At 34.0% G+C, this 21409-nt stretch overlaps 2 protein-coding genes across 3 annotated transcripts in view; one reads left to right on the top strand and one right to left on the bottom strand.

Moving 5' to 3' along the window:
- Window positions 1-20608, top strand: part of S6k (Ribosomal protein S6 kinase) — a 31859-nt gene extending 11251 nt beyond the window's left edge. Inside the window, exon 11 of the mRNA XM_017624111.1 lies at window positions 20206-20608. Coding sequence (XP_017479600.1) covers window positions 20206-20425 — 220 coding nt within the window. The 3' untranslated portion in view covers window positions 20426-20608. The remainder of the gene's footprint in view (window positions 1-20205) is intronic.
- LOC108369100 (uncharacterized) lies at window positions 1915-12440 on the bottom strand. Of its 2 annotated transcripts, none has more exons than XM_017624099.1 (7): window positions 11188-12440; window positions 7303-8185; window positions 4539-4724; window positions 2768-3579; window positions 2371-2694; window positions 2168-2306; window positions 1915-2099 (listed from the first exon to the last, which is right to left on the bottom strand). In XM_017624099.1, exons 2-7 carry the CDS (start codon window positions 7763-7765, stop codon window positions 1936-1938), a joined length of 2088 nt encoding a protein of 695 aa, XP_017479588.1. In that variant the 5' UTR covers window positions 7766-8185; window positions 11188-12440; the 3' UTR covers window positions 1915-1935. The 2 variants fall into 2 exon arrangements, with proteins under 2 accessions (XP_017479588.1, XP_017479589.1); XM_017624100.1 differs by having other exon boundaries at window positions 11592-12440.
- Window positions 20609-21409: the final 801 nt, after the last annotated feature.

The following is a 21409-nucleotide window of genomic DNA, read 5'->3' as shown; positions in this document are numbered from 1 at the left end:
AAGAGCCTCCATCGATTTTGCTAAAAAAGTATTTTATTGGCTATTTTTCACAGATTTTACTTAAGTTTTATTAATTGGTTGTTAAATTTTAACCTTTATTTGGGTTTACCAGCGGTTAACACTGTGAGAGAAAATAATTGTGTAAAACGACGCAGAAATATTAATTAACGCAAAAAAAGTTAAATTGGAAATGTTTAGTTATTTGTCCACTGTTTTTGGATTAGTGGGCGTAGGGGAGGGGGCGTGGGTCTTGATATCTAACCCACTAAAAAGAGCACAGTTCAGACTTCGTAAAACGCTACACCTGATCTCTCAAAAATTGGAAAATGGTCAAAAATTAGTATTTTGACACCGGAAATGTAAACTCGATAAACAATATTTTTGTGCAGAACACCTTTCTATAGTCGAAGGTATTCAACATTTCTTGTGCATATAACATCGTACGCTATCCACAGTATATTTTTCGTATAACTCACTCGGAAATTCAGAAAAAAGTGAATTTTTCAGACCGAATTTATTTAATAAATTAGTGACCCATAAATTACAAAATTAGCTTTTACAATAAAGTGTTGACCCTTGACTACAAGTGTCTGTAAAATTCTTTTGATCGGGCCACCAATTCGGACACATTGGCCCGAAATCACTGGGCAAATAACTAAACCGTACCCGGTTAAATCGTTGTTTGGTTTTCCTCAATCCACAATTGCACCAAGATGACATCACGCACACAGCTGATCCTGTTAAATTCACAAAGAGCGGATTAGCGGTACCGCGATGGACGCAATCTCCATTATTCTCAATCATGGGTCAAAACATGGTGGAGCGGCGGGCAAAGCTTGAATTACAAAGGTGTATGTACGCTTTGCTCTTCACTATGCACTCTCCCATTGAAACATATGCGTTTGAAATCGACGCATTGCTTGATGCTCTTTGCTCGCCGCTCCACTATGTTTTTAGTCTCGGAAAAAATACACCTGAAAAAGACTTGCGTGTCGCATGTACTTTTCCCCCAAAGTTTACACTGCTGGCAAATGCAAATAAGGATTAAATTTTTAAAACTATTTAATGGAATTAAAGTAAAATTTGTGGAAAATTAACAATAAAATATTTTCTTTGCAAAATCTTTAAATGACCCTTCTATTTAGGAAAAAACTGCGGAACAGTTATTCGTCGCCACGCTGTATAAAAGAAAATTGTGGAATATACTTTGTATGGACAAAAATTTAAAATACCTTTAATAAAAAAAAAATTCTCAAAAATCAATGGGATTTCTTACCAACTCGGAAACTTGCAATTCATGATACTACTATTTAATGGAAATGTTAGTTTATATGGTTTGTTGTATAACCCGCTAGACTTTTATAAAAAAATAATAAACAAAAGACAAATAGTCAAAACTGGTCAAAATACTATACTCCTATTATTTTGTGGACAACTATACCGACAAGTAAATAAAGAATCAGTTGTTTTCCAGAAATGCCTCACACCTGAGATTACCTAATTTCAAGTGGTACAGGATATCACCCAATATCTATAAAAACTTACGTATTTGAGAACGCGCTTCCGTCATCCCAGCGCTTTACAATATTAAAATATATAATCATATAAACATCGGAATTGATTTAATTCAATGCATATATTGCATATTGCCTGTTTTTAACTTTATTTTAATGTTTTTTTTGGTTTGTTGAGAACCCACTCGAAAAGTTAAATTTGTTATTAATTTTATTTATACCTATGTAGTTACCAAAACATTTTATTTTTTATGGCAGGGGTTGCCAGTCAGCGGGATAAAAAAATTTGTATATTCATAAAATACTCTAAGGCTGCAAGTTTTACACTTAATTCTTATATTTTATTTATGATAATACATTTTTGCAATAAATATTAAAATTAACTAGTCTAGCGCTTAAATGTAAATAAACATTCATTAAATCAAGCTGCGTCACACTGGAAATGCGGCTCTTTTAATGGTATACCCGTCGGACCATCGGTGTACTCGCAAAAATTCAAACCGATCCGTCGGAATGGATGACATTTGCTTTTAGGGTTGCCCCATTTACCCTTGAATGATAGCCACGATGGTACCAGAGCGCGTCCTAGAAAGTATTACAATATTTCAATTTAAATTTAGTATACTGCATATTGAATAAAATTCATTAGTTACCATAGGATTTTAGGTTTTCATAAGTAATATCCACCGATTTCCATGTATTCCATGGTGTTCCAAAACCGTTTATGTCATACAGTCGTGCCACTTTGACAAATCTATGTTTTCCTGGCGCCGTCCAAAGACCGTGAGAACCCTAAAACATAGGAATGATGCTTAATTTTGAAAAAAAAGTAATAATACTATTTAAGTTGCCTTACTTTTGCCGCGAATAATACTGGATGGTTATTGAAAGTGGTCACAGTTTTCGGAAAATTCGGCCTTTGTAATATACCCTTGCGTGTTTCTTGTTTCTTAAACTCAAATGATCCGGTTAAGCGATTGTATGAGTAATATGCGCCCGCATCATGGGCCGAAACATACATTGCTTCTGGTTCAGCATCACCTGTGAAATATAAACTCATATGTTCCCAGTCCCCAATGTGACTGCCAATATCTTTGCGGCGTCCCAAACAGAAACCATAAACTGCCGGAAATGGTATGCTACCGAGTGGTCCCAGGCTGATAGTGCACATTGTTTTGCCCTGAAACGTATGAAAAAAAAAAAAACAAATACACTTTAGTTTAATATAAAAATCTAAATTTATTTCACCAAACCTGACTATATGGGTAAAACATCCAGTAGGTCACATGAAAACTAGGCACTTTTCTACGCCGCTTTTCACTGCTTTGGCCACCAGCATCATTAAAAATAGGACCCGATGTAGCAAGTCGTTCGAAGTTGCTGTCTACATCGATGTTATTATCCTCCAATAGCTCTTCGGTTGGCATACTAAATTTTACATTATCTGCCAAATTGGCTATAAAATTATTCACTTGTCCGCTGTTGTCCGCTTGCGCTGGCGAATCTGTGGTTGGTATTTCTGCGACGGCACGATTTTCATTCTCAGCGTCAATCGGACGACTCTCGCTCAAGACAAGATCTTCATAAGGCTCCACCACTAATCCCTTCGGTGGTAAATTGAATATAATTGCCGGCGGTGAGGCAGGAAGTGGAGCCAATGGTAAATTGTGAGGTGGAGTATTTCGGCGAACACGTTTGAATACTGGATACAGGCGTGATGAACGACGCACTGTGTCATTATGCACATCAAATGGATCAATAGAAACGGGTATATAAGGACCGCGTGTGCTACTCATTGGTATTGCTGCCCCAAGTGGTAGCGGAGAGTTGTGGAAATTAGTTGTTGCACTACCACTGGGATTGAAATTCGATGGACTTGTAAGTATTAGGTTTTTTTGTTGAGCAGTATTCAATTGTGACGGTTGTGGCGTTGGTGGAGGTGATGGCTTCAATGTAGTCTTCTGCATCGGCTCGTGGCAAAGGGTGACCACGGCATAAATCGGCACAGGCGATTCAGTCGGGTTACGTCCGTAGATAAATGATTTTTCATTTTCCAATAGTTCTTCTAATTGGATTAAATATTCTTTAGTATTCAATGAAAAGTACATATGTACATGCCGTTATTCTAAACCACACAAAGGCCCTAACCTCACACTTTTTTCGAAACTGCGTTTTTCACAGATTTTGGTGGGATGTATTAAAAAAAACACCTTCAATAAGTTTTTAAAGTGTTAGTACCAAAGACAACGGATTTACATGCCGCTTTTTAAAAAGCCCGTCCTCTTTTTGATACCCTTCTAATAATGTTTTTTGATTCTCCTGTAGGATAAAAAAATTGCTGTATTTCTACTTTTTTAACCGACTTTAAAGAAGGTTATATTCGTCGGAATAGTTTTTTTTATACATACATAGGTATGTATATGTTAACTTTGGATCACGTTAACTGTTTTCTATATATATTTTTTTATCAAGGGTGGTGCCATACGAATTTGCTTCAATTTGGTAGAATTTTGTCAATTAGATCATGAAGAAATTAACAGTCCTCAAAAATTTTAATAAGCATTGAAGCCGGTTTTTTTTTTGTAAAAATTACTTATTTAATTATGATGCTTTTACAGTGTCAACTCGTTGTTGTTGTTGTAGCAGCATACAAATTCCCCAAAGACTTTTTGGGGAAGTGACTTTTTGGAGTGACAGTCCTTGGTCGGATATAAATCTGGGTCGTTCCGGGACTGTCGTGTCGTGTCAGTGTCAACTCGTAGTTGATATTGCTTTGCTTGAAGTGTTCTTCTGTTTAAAATATCACCTTGGATAGAAGTTTCGCATTCTTAATGGCTTAAAAAACGCGTTTTCGAACTTCGAAAACAACTAAACCTTCACTTGCAGTGATGTGTAGATCGTACAAATTCCTAAAAAAAACCACTCTCAATTCCCATAAATTAGCAAGGATGTTCTAAACTGAAGGCTTGGAAAAAGGTGAAGCTCCCGGGCCATGATTTTTTATTATTATTATTTTTTTCTTACCGATCTCTGCATTGGTCACTAAATATGCCTTTTTCGAATCATCGCCAATTGGCATGCCAGGTATAAACGTTTTATCCTTATCCATGGGATGTACATGATTGAGAAACTCTTCAACTCCGAGTGGCAAAAATTTCTCTTCTGGTGCCAACCATACAATTGGTGCCCATTGTTTAATTAAACGATCAACTGTAATTACAAATGAAAGTTTTTAAGTCCATTGGAGAGTTATAGGTACATATTTAATGGCTTATTAAAAATATTGTTGTAAGCATTGCTTAATAAATTAATTAATTATTATTTTTTTGAAGCAGCTAAGGCCGTATCCGCACTAAATAAGAAGAGAAAGTTTGGCAATAGTTAATATCCATGCTAATACGTTAAAAATAACAGCATTTACGCCTGTTCCCACATGACAATTATTTATCTAAATTTAGTAATTTCAATGCCTAGTTGAAAGGAGGGACCAGCAGTTATCAGTTTAGAAATAAGGAATTTTGACGTACATATATTCGATATTTGTTCAAATTATAATCTACTAAGTTTTTCAGAAAAACTGGAAAAGTAAATAAATAAATATTGTTAATGTAAATATCATACAGACCCACACCCTGCCCCTTGTCATCAAAAATAAGCAAACCAAAGACCCCCGGCCCCTCATTTGTGGATATGTAATACTTGAATAGTCCAAACTCGGCATAAGTCCATATGAAATTGCTTACATTAAATGCAGATAGGCAGTTAAGCTTTCTCGTGAAAGGCGCTAATAGAGCTCAATTCACTATACACAATTTGCAATTCGAATTTCTGGTTAATTGAATACAATTTTAGTCAAAATTTCCATGCAACTCTGTTAGGTATTTTTGATTTTGGGCCCTATTTTATAACCAACGTGAAACTTTCACAATAAGGAATGAATGGCTACATAACTGTATACCCGAATTTTTTCTAAAAGTTCTGATTAAAATGTTTGAAATTTGATGATGATTTTTTGGCGAGTTTGGCGAGTTTTTCTTAAGTCTTGTACAATGTTTGAAACTTTGAGTTACATGGTTTTCGACGACGAATCAAGATGAAATAAATGACGAAAACTTGGAAGGATGTGGTGTCTCTAATTATATGGCCGCCACTTTTACACGGTCAGTTTCAAATGATTTCTTCTAGCAATAAGTGATACAATTTTGCATAGAGAAATTACTAATTCCGATTGCATGTCTGATAGTTTCGGTTAGAGATTTTGTTTATACATCGTAGTTGTAAAACAAACATCTGCAAATACACTGATACATATTGTATTCACGAAAAAATAAAAATTTGTATAGAATATAGAATATAACGCCGAAACAGTGATTTTTATTAATAACACTATAGCGGCTCCGTGCTCTTGGCGTATTATATATGTAGTTGTAGAATGTTTGGCAAAGGAATCCTCTTCAAATAATAATTTTATGTAAAATAGTCATTATAGATTTAAGTTTCAAATGATATATAATTTTTTAGCCCGTGAAAAGTGTTTTCATATAATCTCCAAGGCAGCGCAAAACAAATGAACGCCATTTAGTAAGACAAAATCTAGACTTGCAACAATTAACGAGGAGCCAGTAGTAGTTCGGCACATCGGCAAACCTGTTGAGTTCGCATGCANCCGTGAAAAGTGTTTTCATATAATCTCCAAGGCAGCGCAAAACAAATGAATGCCATTTAGTAAGACGAAAATCTAGACTTGCAACAATTAACGAGGAGCCAGTAGTAGTTCGGCACATCGGCAAACCTGTTGAGTTCGCATGCGTCACGATGTTATTTTTATTATCAAAATAAAATTCATGAAAGTCTGCGATTTAGTCGAATATGCACAACCATCCATATGGATTTGCTAAACATTTACTGGTTCGAAAAGTGCCCAAAATTTTCACTTTCTACGCCACCCGTATTATGTTACGTATGTATGTACATACTATACACGAGAGTATTTTATTTTATTACTTTGGTGCGGGATATGGTTGCTTATTTATATATGTACATTCATATTAAGCACGACTTTGACAAAGTAAACAAACTATCAATTCACGCAAACTAACACACGGTCAACAGCTCACACAACACTATCGCGCGGTGCTGATCTACTTAAATGCAAAAAAAAAAGCGTTTGCCCATTGGCTAAATATCGACGCGAATAACTGGTTCGCATTGTTGCAAAAAAAAAAGGCCGATAAAACCCATATTGTCAATGATAACAGAGAAGCAGTTTCACCCAATTTTATGCAAAGAGAAGATCAAAAGTAAAATTATAAGTTTTTGAACCTCAATGCAAACATATGCGTACATATGCAGCCAAGTTTAATCATTTTGGCTTCACTGATAAATCATTGTGCCAATTATCAAGAAGGTTACTCGTAAATGCAAAATATTCCCTGTTTTTGGGGTTTCAAATGCAATTAATGGCAATAGCTACAAAACTGCATACCGAAAATTTTTCTACAAATTCTGAATAAAAAGTTTGAAACTTTGATGAAAATTTTTTAAGTTTGATTCATTTTTATGAATTTTGTACAAAGTTTGCAAGAAAGATTTATATGGTTTTTGTTATAGAATGAGCTATATTTTAAAGGAAAATTAACGGAAAAGATTTATGATGGAAAACATTTTGAATATTGTGAAAAAACTAAATTACGATTACTTCTGTGAGTGACTGTATGTATTTTTTTTTTTACAACGTTTAAAAAGTTTTAGTTCGTTCTTATTTCATAGAAATGATACAAAACCATACCTACTTCTTTATCTAATGTTGAAAATGTTTTATGCAATCCATTGCGATGTTGTTGTGTTCCACTGTGCTGGCTGTCCGTGCCAGTGGTCGAATAACTTCCGCCTTCCATTTTGCCAGCAACATCATTTTGATTACCACCAAATTCGTTATTATGCACACTTCTAATGTCATCCATTAGCGCAGCATCCGAAACATCAGCTGTGGCTGCGGTTGCAGTGGCCATTTGTGTGGCAACCGCTGTAATACAGCTGTGCTCAGCTGCAATGTTGAGTAAAATAATTGCGATTGCTGTAGCTAATTGAAGTCGGTCGTGGTAACGTCTCAGGTATTTGGCCGAAAGTGAATGCTGCTGCTGCTGCCGCTGCCGTTGTTGTTGTAATTGTGATTGCTGCCGAGGTTGATTGTGCTGGTAATTTCGATGACATTTTTGTATCTGCTGTAGGTGCCGCCGGCTATTTGGCATTTTGCAGTGCTACTGCCCTTTTGTTGATATGTTCGCTGTGTGTGTGTTTCTGTAATACTCGTACGTACGTATGTATTTTCTATTTATCTTTTAACGACAAAATAACAACAAACACTACAGAGACCACACAACGGAATGTTGTTAATTTTTTTATTACGTGTTTTTTTTTTTTTAGACCAATCTATTGACTTCCAATACCATTCGTCATTTGTGATGGTAAAGCTTGTATTTGTATTTCTTGTTGCTTACTTGCTTCTTGATTTTTTTAATGAACCATCTTTTTTCTAGTTAGAGGCGCCAACTTCGCTATTGTGTACGTTGTTTGTATAGGTTTTTGTATTTATACAACTAATTAAGGTTACTGAGACATCAGTTCCAAGGCTGCTTCTTATAAGTTATGTAATGCTGCTAGCACGTCATCTATTTTTTTTTTTCGTTTTTAGATGAAAAGGGAATAAGTTATAGCTTTAATTTTTGGTTATGTAGAAGCTGTATAATACGACTGAAAAATGCAAACAAATGATTAGTGTATTCTGTAGGTCTGTAAACGGCTGTGGCATTGGCTACAGCAACAACAACTCCAAATATTTATATTTTTTTAAATTTTTTTCACAAACTATGAGTATCATACTATCGCCTAAAAAATCACAACATCCTGCCTAGATCAATTAATCTGCCAATCGCTTTCGTGAAGCCTATCTAACGGGATCATCAATGCCGGCAATGCGTCAGGTCGTGAAAATGGTATTGTTTGCTGCCAATGTCGTTGATAGCCGCCTATTAGAGATTTCTTACTCAGCAACGTACTATGTGACAGGTCTCGGTATTTCTCTATTTTTTTTTATTTTTACCCGGTGACCAAATTACGGCAACATAGTTTGTAACAATCCAATTCCCCTTTTAACAGTTATGATTTCGTAAATGGTACATTGCTTGGTTTTGCTTTCCAACTTGAAAAATACTATGTACAATGTAGAAATAAATTTGTAAATACCTATATTCGACGTGAGCGTGATAACCCACGAATTTAAGTCAAATACTCTTGTAAGACGTCACAAATCCGTCAATAATCAAAATACGTTATCGGTCGCGATATTGCTTTCGTTATATTTGTCGGTTAATCCTCTAATGCTTAAGCCTTGAGTCACTCTTCACAAAAGTCACACTGGCGGCTAATGTCACCGATTTTTATATTAGCTCCTTAAAAAGGCCCTTTTATCACTTCCGTTCAGATTCGCGATAGAGAGCAAATGCTGCACTATCAATTATCCAATTTTATTTTGTCTTTCGAGTTTGCGATCTCAATAAGAACTTTTCTTCTTACAGATGTCTTTATTTATTATTGATGGGAATATTGGTAAATTGGGTTTTGGAGCGCTGATTTCTTGACACTGTAAAGCACTTGACTGGGTATTGGACCATACCAACTTGTTTTGAGAGATTGAGTCTTAAGTAAAAAAGGGATTTCTCCGAAATCGAGATATGGGCCTTCGAAGTTGGAAATTGGTCCTATGGTAAAATTATTTTTAATTATTGTATGTAAAAAACAAAAAAAGTAAAAATACAGACACGGCCGCCTTTTGTTCTTATTTAAATGGTATATAACTTCTTTTTTGTCAAGACTTATATTACAGGTGCTAAAAGCGGTCACAGGTGCGGTCTTCCAAAAATTAAATAAAAATTTCAGAAAATTTTGAACCTGACCTTTCATCATATAGCACCCGTGATATAAGTTTGCACAAAAAAAATTATACACCACATAAAGAAGAGCAAAAGGCGGATAACGTCCGTATTTTTACTTTTTTACACACTATAATTAAAAATAATTTTTTACTAAAGGTCCAATTTCGAACTTCGAAGGCCCTTATTTCCATTTCGGAGGCTTACATCGAAAAACGGAGAAATTACTTGCTGGTCCAATACCCAGAAACAAAGTTGATTTTGCCGTATAGTGTGATGAGCGACCCATTTAAGTTGTTTCACATTACAGCTAAAGCTTTTTTTTTATAACTCAGAGGCCCAAACTCATAAAAAAAAAATATCATAATCCAAATACGATAATGTATGTGGCGATTCGAGCCCTGCATATCTGCTTCTAAGAAGACTAGAAATTCAACGATTTTTGCCAACTTACGCATCATTCTAAGCGCATGCGCAAGGTATCAAAAATAAGAAGCATTTTTGCACTTTCGATAGTTTGACATGGTAGCGACGGTATGCCCCCATTTGCATTACTTTCTTAACTTGTGCCTACAGTATTATAGCTGGTCCAAAAAATCTTTTACTAGTCACAGATTATTTTGTAAAAGCAGCTGCAAAATCTCCAATTCGAGTTAATTTTTTTTGAACATATGTATGTATGTCATGCATGTATGCATTTCTGAGTATATCCCCTGCAGAAAATCTGACTAGCTCAGAACTCAGATACCCAAGCAATGCTTTCAACTGTCCAGTTTTACACGGAGATGTCATTGGAGGTGGCAATTGTCGCCCAGTGCATTTCTTTGCAACTAGTTTTTAACCGGTTAGATTTTGGTCAGTTTTTTTTTTATGGGAAAACGTTTTTAAGATTAGATTTTTGGATATTTTTTTCATTTTTCCTTTTCTTTTACAGATTTAATTTTTTGTTACATATTTTATTAAAATAAAAATAATTATTATTTTTATAAGCTTGCACGCAACAATTTAAATTCATTAAGTTTGAAAACTCACAACTGCCTTCACCGCGATTTGAACTCGCGACCAACGATGCTTGAGTCTGAGGTCTTCTCGCTGAGCTACATAGTTACATACTTTCGTATTGTACGTGAGTAGTGAGCATTTGTACATTTACACCGCAAGTTTCAACTGTCCCTCTCTGCATCCGTTTTGCACTAGTTCAGAGATAGTTCTGATATATGTAGTTAGGAACTAGCGCTTTGCCACACTGTCTCGAAATTTTACTGCAGGGTTCAAATGTAGTACATAAATACAAACATATCTACATACATATATGGGTACGATTGCTTGTTGCCCTAATTTTGAGCATTTCGGAACTTGTTGAGAAAGCGTTCGTTTTTGCAAGCAAGCTGCACATAGTATCACTGCACATGAAATGTGCAACACTTGTGTGTTCAAAACCTTCCTACAACTTAATGGATTTTTCTTTTGTGGCTTATTATAATTTGTTGTTGTTATTATAATTTTTTTCTCGTATTCACTTTATTTATAATCGTGTAAAAGTTCTTTTTGCTTTTTTTCGTGGTTTGAAAAAAAAGCCGGAAATCTGTGGCTACATTATATCGTGCTTTGCATCTTTTGCATTTCGTTTTTGGTATTCCCCTTGTTTTTTCTTACTTTCCCCTTTCATTCAATTTACTTTCTGTCTGCAGTCGTCGTTTAAGTGTTATCACTATTACTAAAAAATATATACACACACATACATAATTGCCGAACATTGGGCGGTTTAAGTTAACTGCCATATATATGTGGCTTTACACTGGCTTCCATTTCAGGCCATAAATGTGCGGTGCGCATGCCGATATCGCTGGCCAACACTCCAGACAATTTGGGGCAAATTAAAGCGCATGCGTGTCATTATTGTTTGTATGTTTACTTATTTACTTATTGGCTATATTTTTATGATTTGCTTTTTTAATTTTTTAAGTTTTCTCTTAACCCTGCTAAGTTCGATTCGAAATTTACATCATTCTGTGTTTTAAGTTTTGTTTACTTCTTTAATCACGCGATACATACGCGCACACTATAAGGCTTTCTTTTCGCGATGCGAAGTAAAAAAAAAAAATAACTTAAAAAAAAATACATATATATAAACACTGCAACGCACCACAATTTTCGGCTATTCGCCTTTAAGCCGTTTAGTCTTTCTCGCTGTGGTTTTATATCGAGTTTCTTCTGCGGTATTTTCCGTACCAATCCGTTTGTGTTGAGTAGCGTCTGCAGACTGTTGTTTCGCTGAAAACGGTAGTTGGTTATTGCTCCAAGTGGCTAGATGTTTGGCTTGGCTTGCAGCCAGGCCGTCGAGTTGGCTTAAAAAAAAAAAAAACTTGACGATTCAACGGCTAATTTGTGCGTACTTTTAGCTGTTTTGTCTTTGTGATAACTTAACTTGGCTAGTGATGGAGATCGTGGAGAGAGTTAAAGAGAGCAATGTTCTTCATATCACATGGAAAAGTGCTGGTTTTTGTTTTCATCGGCGTATATACCTATGTACATATGTATGTAGTGTATGTACGGTACATCTACATTTACATAGTTGCAGTGAAATACACATTTGTGTGTATTATACATATGTGTGTTTGTTTGAAAGTATATGCTGTAATGCAATTGAGATCATCTGATTGATTGGCGCGAGCTGTGATTTATGAGTGGATTTCAAGCACTTTTTTCACCATTTGTGCCGCTTGCTTTGATTGCTTTTGGAGAGTAAATATCTATTTTCATTCGCTGTATGTTATATGTAATTACATATGTTATATGTATGTATGTATGTATATTATATGGTCGTAAGTCAACAAATCTCTATGCATGTAAATAATTCCAACGATAACCTTGCAAGAATAAAATGTATTTGATAAGGTAAGGTTATTTGACCTATACTCGTATTCGAGCTTGTGTAAACTTGTTTACTAATATATGTAAATAAAATAAATTAACACCCAAACTCAGAAATAATAAAGAAGACTTTAACTGTTTTATAAAACGACAATTTGTTTGAAAATGTCACTTTATAAAGATACATATTTAGATCGGTTTTATATTTTATAATTAAGGCCATTTCAAACAACTGAATAAATGTTTCATACAAACATACGTATGTACATTGGGGTGGTCCTTAAAAAAATCAAATGAACGACTTTTTTCAGTCTCACCCCCTCAATCGATAATACCACGATCACAGATATCACATATAAATTTTGATTTCGATTGGAGACGGTTAAGGCGTGTCGCACAGGGGGCAGAGACTCAAGAAATTAAAATTATTTTTTTTTTTATTTAATACCCTAAATCGATAATACTAAAGTTGAAGATGTCACATATAAATTTTGGTCTCGATTGCAGTCGCTTAAGACGTTTTCATATGGTAATCTGAACTTGTACCTCTGTGCGACACGCCTTAACCTTCACCAGTCGGGACCAAAATTTATATGCGATATCTTCCACTATAGTAGCATCGACGTAGTAGTTGAGGCCTAGGAAATCTGATGTAAAAATTTGCTTCCTACATTTAAGGCCCACCCTAATGTACACACGTATGTAGTAAGACAATAAAACAAATAGAAAAATGAATGCCACAAGCATGGCACAAATTAATGGCGTTTTCTTTTCTATTGAAAAATTTTACCTTCTCATTTCCCGCTTCGCTCAAACAGCAAGAAGTGGGCAATGAGAACAGAAAACGCCATAAGACCTCACGATTCTGTGCAGTAAAATTTAGGCTATGTTTGTTCTAAACTTTTAACAGCTGGGCTATTCCATTGTTACTAGTGGGCCATTTTCCTCCTGAAGTACGAAAAAATGGTTCACTTAAAACTTTTAAAGGAAATGAAACTCTTCTCCTTGCAGCACTTCGATTTCTGTTGTTCAAAGCTTGTACCGCTATGTTCTTTTTCAATTCAATAGCAGAGAAAATACTTTATAATACATGTAAATTTGATTTTGACTTTGGATCTCAGATTTATTCTTTTACTAGCGAAGGAAAGCAAAAATAATATGGTGACCCTTTTTTTTCCGTCAATTACCCGTTTTTTGCGACTTTCTGAAAATTATCAACGGCAACACTGCACCGGACACCGACCCGCCCTAATGTATACGCGAGTTTTCCATATGTGTAGAGTAGGGCTGGGACTATCCCCATATTCGAATATCCGGTTATTCGTGCCTTCGTGCCATATTCGGTTTGTTACTGAGGCGAAATTTGGTTTTATCGCTATGAGCCTGGGTCGGCAAGTAAAAGGTAACCTAAAATAAATGACCCAATGTTATTTGGNTTTCAAATTAAATGAAACCTTTTTCAGATTCAGTGAAACTTTATTCAAATTAAATGAGACCTTTTTCGGATTCAATGAAACTTTATTCAAATTAAATGAAACTTTTTTCAGATTCACTGAAACTTTATTCAAACCAAATGAAACTTTTTTGACATTAAATGAAACTTTATTCAAATTAAGTATTAAACATTTTTAAATTAAGGAACAGGAAATCAACTTAACCTATTAATAATTAATAGCCGTTTGCGCCATGTCTTGCTAGCACTAAAGGCTCTGTTATGCATATTTGGCATTGCTTGAGAGTTGTCACATAAGGAATCTGTTAAATGAGCTTCGCGTGTAAGCTGTTACCCAACGCACAGCATTACATACGTAGAAGTCTGTTGGTTTTTGATTTCTACGTAAAAACACACACAAATACTCTCCCTTCTCACTCACTCGCTTAAGCGAAATGTAAACTTTGGCATTTGCATAACAATTGTCTAATTATTTTCTTTTAACTTAAACAAACCCTATGGATTAGAGCACAGTCTAATCACGGCAACATTCAACTTCGGTTCAAGAATAATTTTGACATGTCCCATTTCTCTTTTCCTTTTCACATCATCCTTTACATGTACTCCCGAAAACAGAGATATTTGAAGTTTTATAAAATGAATAAATTATATGATTTGCCTAGTTACCAAAACCACTCGAAAATCACAGCAAACCAACCAACCTACCAGAGCTTTATTTTAAGAAATGAAACCACCAATTTTGGTCCAATTGGACCGAAACGGCAACACTGTATTTAACATGCCTTGACCGTAAGGGAGAGCAACACGTAACAGCTAATTCAAAGTAATCCAAAAAAGAAGTTTCATTTAATTTGAATAAAGTTTCATTGAATCTGAAAAAGGTCTCATTTAATTTGAATAAAGTTTCACTGAATCTGAAAAAGGTTTCATTTAATTTGAAAAAGGTTTCGCTTAACATGAAAGAGGTTTCATTTAATTTGAAAAAGGTTTCGCTTAATTTGAAAATGGTTTCATTTAAACTGAAAATGCCGCCATAACTAATTATGTCATTTTCCATAGTTTGATGCAATACTTCTGCCTACAGCTTTTGTATTTCTCAATACTGCGGGAGAATAAAAATAACTGAGGTTGGCCATTTTCTGAATGTTTAATCTAGGAGACATTATAAGTAAGTCTTAGAAAGCGGCTGATAAATGTATTAGGCTTAAAGGAGAATATTGTATTAATTTCATTTCCTTTTCGTTCTGCGAAATTTTTGATTTCCACTAGGTATGGAATTCTTCAAAAGTGTATTGAAAATTAAAATTCCCCATTTGTCAGAAAAGCTTTAATTTCGCAGGCTCCGGTTTCTAGTTACCCGGCAGCCTGGCAACGGCTTGTTTGAAAGCTATAATTGCTTTACAAACACCGGCCGCCCTCTAATCGGAAACCGGAGGGTGTTTAAATGGTATTTATTACCAGGAATTTTTCTAACAAATTACAACAAAATAATGCCTTCGCTTTTGCTGTAATGTAAGCATAATGCACTAAGATCTGTGAATATTTTTAGTTCATTATTTCAGATTTGAAAAAATGTTTAGCCATAAACTTTTGAAGAACCACAAGGTAAGGCTTGTTTTCACTACTTCCCAATTTGTTGAAATTCGTGCTTAATTAAATGGAAATATGTACTTTGTAAATTGATGTAAAAAACAATATACCAATTTAATTTGCTATTGACTATTTTTGGCCAATAGTATTAAAGGTATCGGCAAGAATTACCGAAAAGAAAGTTGTGTCAAAATATGTCTACAAATTGTATCGTTAAAATAAAAGACCGTGGAAATCAGCCTTTACTTAGATTGGCATCAAAACCCAAAACCCCTAATACGGGTGACAAACGGGCTCGCTTATTTGCATAAACAGCCTTTATTTGCATTAACTCATGCATTTTCCTCATTCATTCGGCGCATAAGCAGCCGAACAAATGCACGAAATTTTCGGAAACTAACTCGGATCAGGGGAATTTTCGATGACAACACTGGTGAAAACGGTTAGCTGTTGTCTTTTGTACAAGTAAGAAAACAAACCAGCTGAGTTTGGCGTCCGCGTTTACCGAGTGCGGAGAGGTGCGTACTACAAATGCGTAGGCGCCAGGTTTGATCCTCGGTTGGAGCGATTGCCTTTTTTTTGTTTTTATTTATTTAATTTTTTACTTTTTTTATTTCATTTGTTTTATATATTTAATTATACCTTATTGTTTTAATTAGTTTTCCTTTTTATCAATCTATTTTACATTTTTTTTTGTTAATTTAAATTTTTAGAGTTTAATTTTATTAAAAAGGTCAACATCAACTACTTGAAAGCAAAGTTAAAAAAATATAGAACTCATAAAAAATTTATAAAAAAAAAATTAATGAAAATTCTACTGGCCGTTGGACTGGAACCCATGACCTTGCGGCTCGTTAATCCGCATTACTGCCGTCGGTCAAGGCACAATTTTAATCAGATCAACATCGCCGTTAATCCGGATAAACGCTGCCGTCTGTCTGTGCTTTAAGTCACTTATCAAATAGATTCGATTTCATTAAAGCCAAATTCTTAAGAAAGACGTATTCGCAATACTTTTCATATTTTCATAAATAAAGCCACAGACCAAAAATATTCAAAATATTTTGTACGTTTTTACTCACTAACAACTACAAAATTACCTTAATATACATATGTATGTACCTACTATTTATACATGAACATAAATTAATCAATTTATAATAATCAAATGGAAATTCAAAATAGTGGCTTATCGGTCAAGCCCTCCAAAAGTGACTAGTTCAATAGGTTTTATTTGTTGAACTTGAAACGTTTTATTGCTAGATTTTGCTAAACCCAAAATAGAGTGCAATGTAGGGCCTTGACCTCATTTATCATATTAAACTTATAGCTCTGAACTCTTCCACAGTTGAACGTGAAATATAGACATGCCAGCATACGTGTTTAACCTTCATAGATTTAGTGTTTTACTATAAATAAATAACTACACTAAGCTTGACTAATCTTATGCATTGTTTGGTTATTAAATTGTCCCCAAAAAAAAAAATAATTAAAAAATTGAGTGCGTGCGCATGCGTTTCTACTTGAACGCAACGTTTGGTTTGGATGTGCCTGCTTTGGTCAATTTATTTTGAATTTTAATTTTGCACTTTATGGGGTCGCTAGTGTTTCCCGCTGGTATTACGTGATAATGTGATTGTACATTTGTATGTATGTATGTAATAAAATAACATACTTGTTTAATTACATATGTACATGCAAGTGTAAGGAAAACAATTCGCAAGTGCAATCTAATTACATGTGCCAACAAACTCGAACATATTTTTGCGACGCTTTTGTAGAGCGCAAAGTAAAAAGGTGAACAAAAATAGTGTATTAAATAAAAAGCATAAAAATTATGTAATCCTGCCAAGTTATTCGAACGAACTCGGGGTTTAACGCGCTATGGCGGCCAACTCATTGCAATTGGCTTTCTTTGCATAATTGTTTATATTTTATAAGTTTTTAAACAAAACATGTATTACTTATACATAGATAGCGTTGCGTGTCGTTGACTTAACCCTGGTATGGGCGGAAAAGTCGTCTAGGTAACTTTAGTCTTTCGTTCAAGAAAACGAAAAAGTAACATACATTTTTTCAAACATTCTTCAAATAGAAAAATTATTTTTTAACATATTTGAAATTTAATTAGCTTAAGTAGATGTAATAGAAAAATTAATTCAAACTGAAATTTTTAAAACTTATAATTCTCACCTGGTGATTTTACAACATTTACCATGTTTTTCATAATAAACCATACCATAAAAAACCGAGTTAATCAATATTTCAAACAACAACAAATTTTCATCTAAATTTCCAATTGTTTAACCTTAATGTTTAGACCCGTTTCGGTAAGCAGTTTCATTGGATTTTAGTGTAATAAAATGCAAGTTTAAAGTAGCTGGGAGCTACCGTCGATTTTTGGTGTTTTTTTTTTTAAAGAATTCCTGTTGATTAGCAATTTTTGCTAGCATTCTTCTACCTTTTCTACCATATAAAAATATGCGTGATATGAAAAAAAAATTTTATTTTTATATGGAAGATAATGTGCACCGCTCACGGAAAAAAAAAATTCTCAAAAATCAACGATAATCTTAGCAAATTGAAACTTGTACTTTATTGATCTAAAATTGAAAGTTGGAAATTATAATAAAAGTTTTTTGAAGTTTTGTTAATTTTTTTGAATTCTGTACAATTTTGAAATTTTAATTTATTCGATTTATGTTATACATACAGTGCCGGACAAAAGTATTGGCAAAGAGAATTTTTCGCAATATATACAAAGTTTTTTATTCTAATTTCTTTTCGCAAATTTTTTATAAAAATATAGTTCACACTACAACAAAATATCGAAAAATAAAATCGCTAAACTTTATGCAAAACTTAGGAAAATTCAATAAGTTTGTGTAATTATTTGCAGTAAAAAAAAACTTTGCATGCACTGCGAAAAATTCTTTGTGACACTGTATTTTAGATCGAACTATATTTTAAATGAAAATGATTAAAAATGAACAAATAAACCTATAAATTTCATTCTATTGTATTCGAAAACCAGGGCTCACCCAGAAAAACCGAATTTCCACTTTGCATTGTAATCGCAAATATTATGAAAAATTATCTACCTTTAAAAAGTAGCCAGCGGAAATATACTTAATGCCTTTTCTTTTTAACGTAGTCACACAGGTTTTTTAATGACCAAATTTGTCAACTATACTTGATACGAGTATTATTCTGTTATTTCTGCTCTGTATAATACTATGAGTTTACAGCTGTTAAAGGCGTAAAGCGCAATGCTTATAAGCAGTTACAAATTTAATCTTTTTTTATAGAAAAACTCAATTTTTAAATGGCAAATGTTCATTAACATTTTGATGTGCATAATTAATTACTTATCAAAGTATGAACATACCATATTTATTTTGTACATCGAGTTTAATAAAATTTTAATGAAAATGTGCACTGTATGTATGCCTATGTAATGTATGTACATAAATACATTGTAAATATGTACATATGTATGTGCATGCTTAAATATTGATGCCGTAATGTTTATAGATTTGTTGGATAGCTGTGCTAAAAAAATACCAGCTGCATATCAATACAACATCGATCTTGTTCACTTCATCTGAAGGTTTCTACAAACAGACTGATCGTCTCTAATCTGGCTATGCAACCTAACAAAATGTATGAGCAACATACAACTATGCCATAACGTAGCAGAAGCGTCTGTAAATTCATACATACATACAGTTGTCAACAAAATAATAGGAGTGGTACCACTTTTGGCTATTTGTTTTTTTATTTAATGTTTATTATTTTTTTTTTATAAAAGTCTAGCTGGTTATGCAGCAAACACCACATTTCAAACTTTGTAAAAAATTATACAAATTCAGCAAATTTTCACCAAAATTTCAATCTTTTTAATCAAAGTCTTGGTATGCAGTTTTTTTTATTTATTTTTTTATTTATTTTTCACGTTTTTTCCATATAAAGTATATTCCACAATTTTCTTTTATATTTTCAACGGAATTTTTTAGCAGCCTGAAACTTGCACTTCATAAGACTAGAATTAAATGGGCTACAAAACTGCATACGAAGATTTTTTTTTAAGATTCTGATTAAAAAGTTTGAAAATTCGGCGAAAATTTGCTGAATTTTTATAATTTTTGTATAAAATCTGAATTTATTTGGTGTTTGTTGTATAACCCAGCTAGACTTTTATAAAAAAAAATAATAAGCAATACAAAAATATAAAAATAGCCAAAACTGATCAAAATATCGCACTCCTATTGTTTAGTGGACCACTGTATGTACTTATATTAAGTGCATGCGTGCTAGTAACGTTCGTTACGCTACTATGACTACTTTAGTTGAAATTGAGCAACTGCCCTCAATGACGAATGCTAAAACAATACAATGGCGTTAAAGAAGCGCACAAGGCATTGAACTACACTTAAAATAAAACAAACAATTGGACCATTGAACTAGACATACAAACAAAGCACGAAAAGTCGATTGAAGCTTTAATAAAACATATGTAATAATACATACATACATATGTATGTATGTATATGTGTGTGGTATTGCAACTATGGATTGTATGGGCTAGAGTTTGTATTGATTGACTAAGCGCCGGTTTAAGTAAACTTCATTTGCTGTCATTGTTGAGATTACTACCTCGCCTTATTTAAGAAGTGCTGTTCGTTTTTTATTTGTAATTGGCCCCACGAATGCCGGATAGAGGGAGTTCTGACGGTGTTCGAAACACTCTATAGGTGACTGGGCTATGTAAGAAAACACAGCATGAAAACTAGAAAATGTACGCTCATATTCTTCTTAAAATTTAAAATTTTCTTATCTTATCTTATAATAACATCCTAGAGGACATGCAACGCGCGAATCGCATGCCAGCACGATCACCGCGTCGTACACCTCGGCAACATCACGAAGGCTCCTACCGTATGCAATTTCCGCCACAACGCGGCGTCTATCCGAGAGCAACGCCACCACATTTGCAAGCTTTTCCGCCACGCCCATCGCCCCAGGACGAAATGATGGATGTTCAGGGGGTGCCAATTGTGTAGTTAAGAGCCGCAGGCAGCAGCAGCAAATCAACATTAGCGATAACCAATGCGAGAGCGCATACAAGCATGCGGCTGAAGAATAATAATGATGGTGGTAGCAGGGCAAAGGAGAAAGAGAAGGTGAATGAAACGAAAAAATAAACATAAATCGACATAAAACGTTCACTACTAACAGAGAAAAAAGAAACTGATTACAACTGATAAAAAACCAGTAACTAACATTTTGATAAAGTATATAATAAAATGCTGCTTAATGATAATTTTTACAATTAAAAAAAAAAAAAACCTAAAATCGTTGATTAAGAAAAAGAAAGAAAAAATGTAAAATAGACACAAAAAAAAAAATTTATGAAAATTTTTTCAAAAAAATGTTATCCGTTAGTTGTGAAATCGCGTCAACCAACATAAGGCCAAGCAAGTAAATCTACATTAACATGAGAAAAGCAAGCAGCGCGAAGCCAACGGCAAAGTGATGTATGTCGTCCCATAGAATTGGGGAAAATCATTTGTGCGCAAACGTAAAAAATAGTGAATAAAATTAGTTTATAACATAAAAATACACAATTATTAATGTTATAGGAAAGTGAAAAGAAAAAAGTGTAAACAGCAGCGATTAAGGCTAATATTATGAAATCTTATTCATGTACTACATATGTACGTGCATAGGTTATAACTCAATTGTAGATGAAAAGGAGAAACTTGCAAGTAATTAAATTAACACTAGTTCTTAACATAATAAAAAAGATTAAAAGAAGGATTGTAAAAAATCAGATATAGTCAAACTTTTTCGTACATCGACTATTTTGTCGCCGCCGCCGCCACTGCAACCAACACATTGGTCATTGTTGCCGACCGGCTTGCGGTTTTGCATTTTCCAGCAACACCGCCCATATCACCATCATCTTTTAGCATTGCTTCTTACTATCATTAAGACATACATATATAAATAAATATTGCTAATAAAATGAAAGAGCCAACCCGGTC

This window comes from Rhagoletis zephyria, unplaced genomic scaffold, assembly GCF_001687245.7.
Source record: "Rhagoletis zephyria isolate East Lansing unplaced genomic scaffold, Rhagoletis_zephyria_1.1 Rzeph_scaffold_03494, whole genome shotgun sequence".
In the NCBI taxonomy this organism is placed as follows: domain Eukaryota; kingdom Metazoa; phylum Arthropoda; class Insecta; order Diptera; family Tephritidae; genus Rhagoletis; species Rhagoletis zephyria.
The sequence above is the reverse complement of the archived record's forward strand: the minus strand, read 5'-3'. Positions and strand labels throughout refer to the sequence as shown.

Bases quoted from the DNA above. Each gene is read 5' to 3' on its own strand.
- LOC108369100 (XM_017624099.1), bottom strand. From the start codon at position 7,765: ATGCCAAATAGCCGGCGGCACCTACAGCAGATACAAAAATGTCATCGA. The intron at 4,725-7,302 runs GTATGGTTTTGT...TTGTAATTACAG, and splicing joins AACATTAGATAAAGAAGTAG to TTGATCGTTTAATTAAACAA. The intron at 2,307-2,370 runs GTAAGGCAACTT...CCTATGTTTTAG, and splicing joins CAGTATTATTCGCGGCAAAA to GGTTCTCACGGTCTTTGGAC.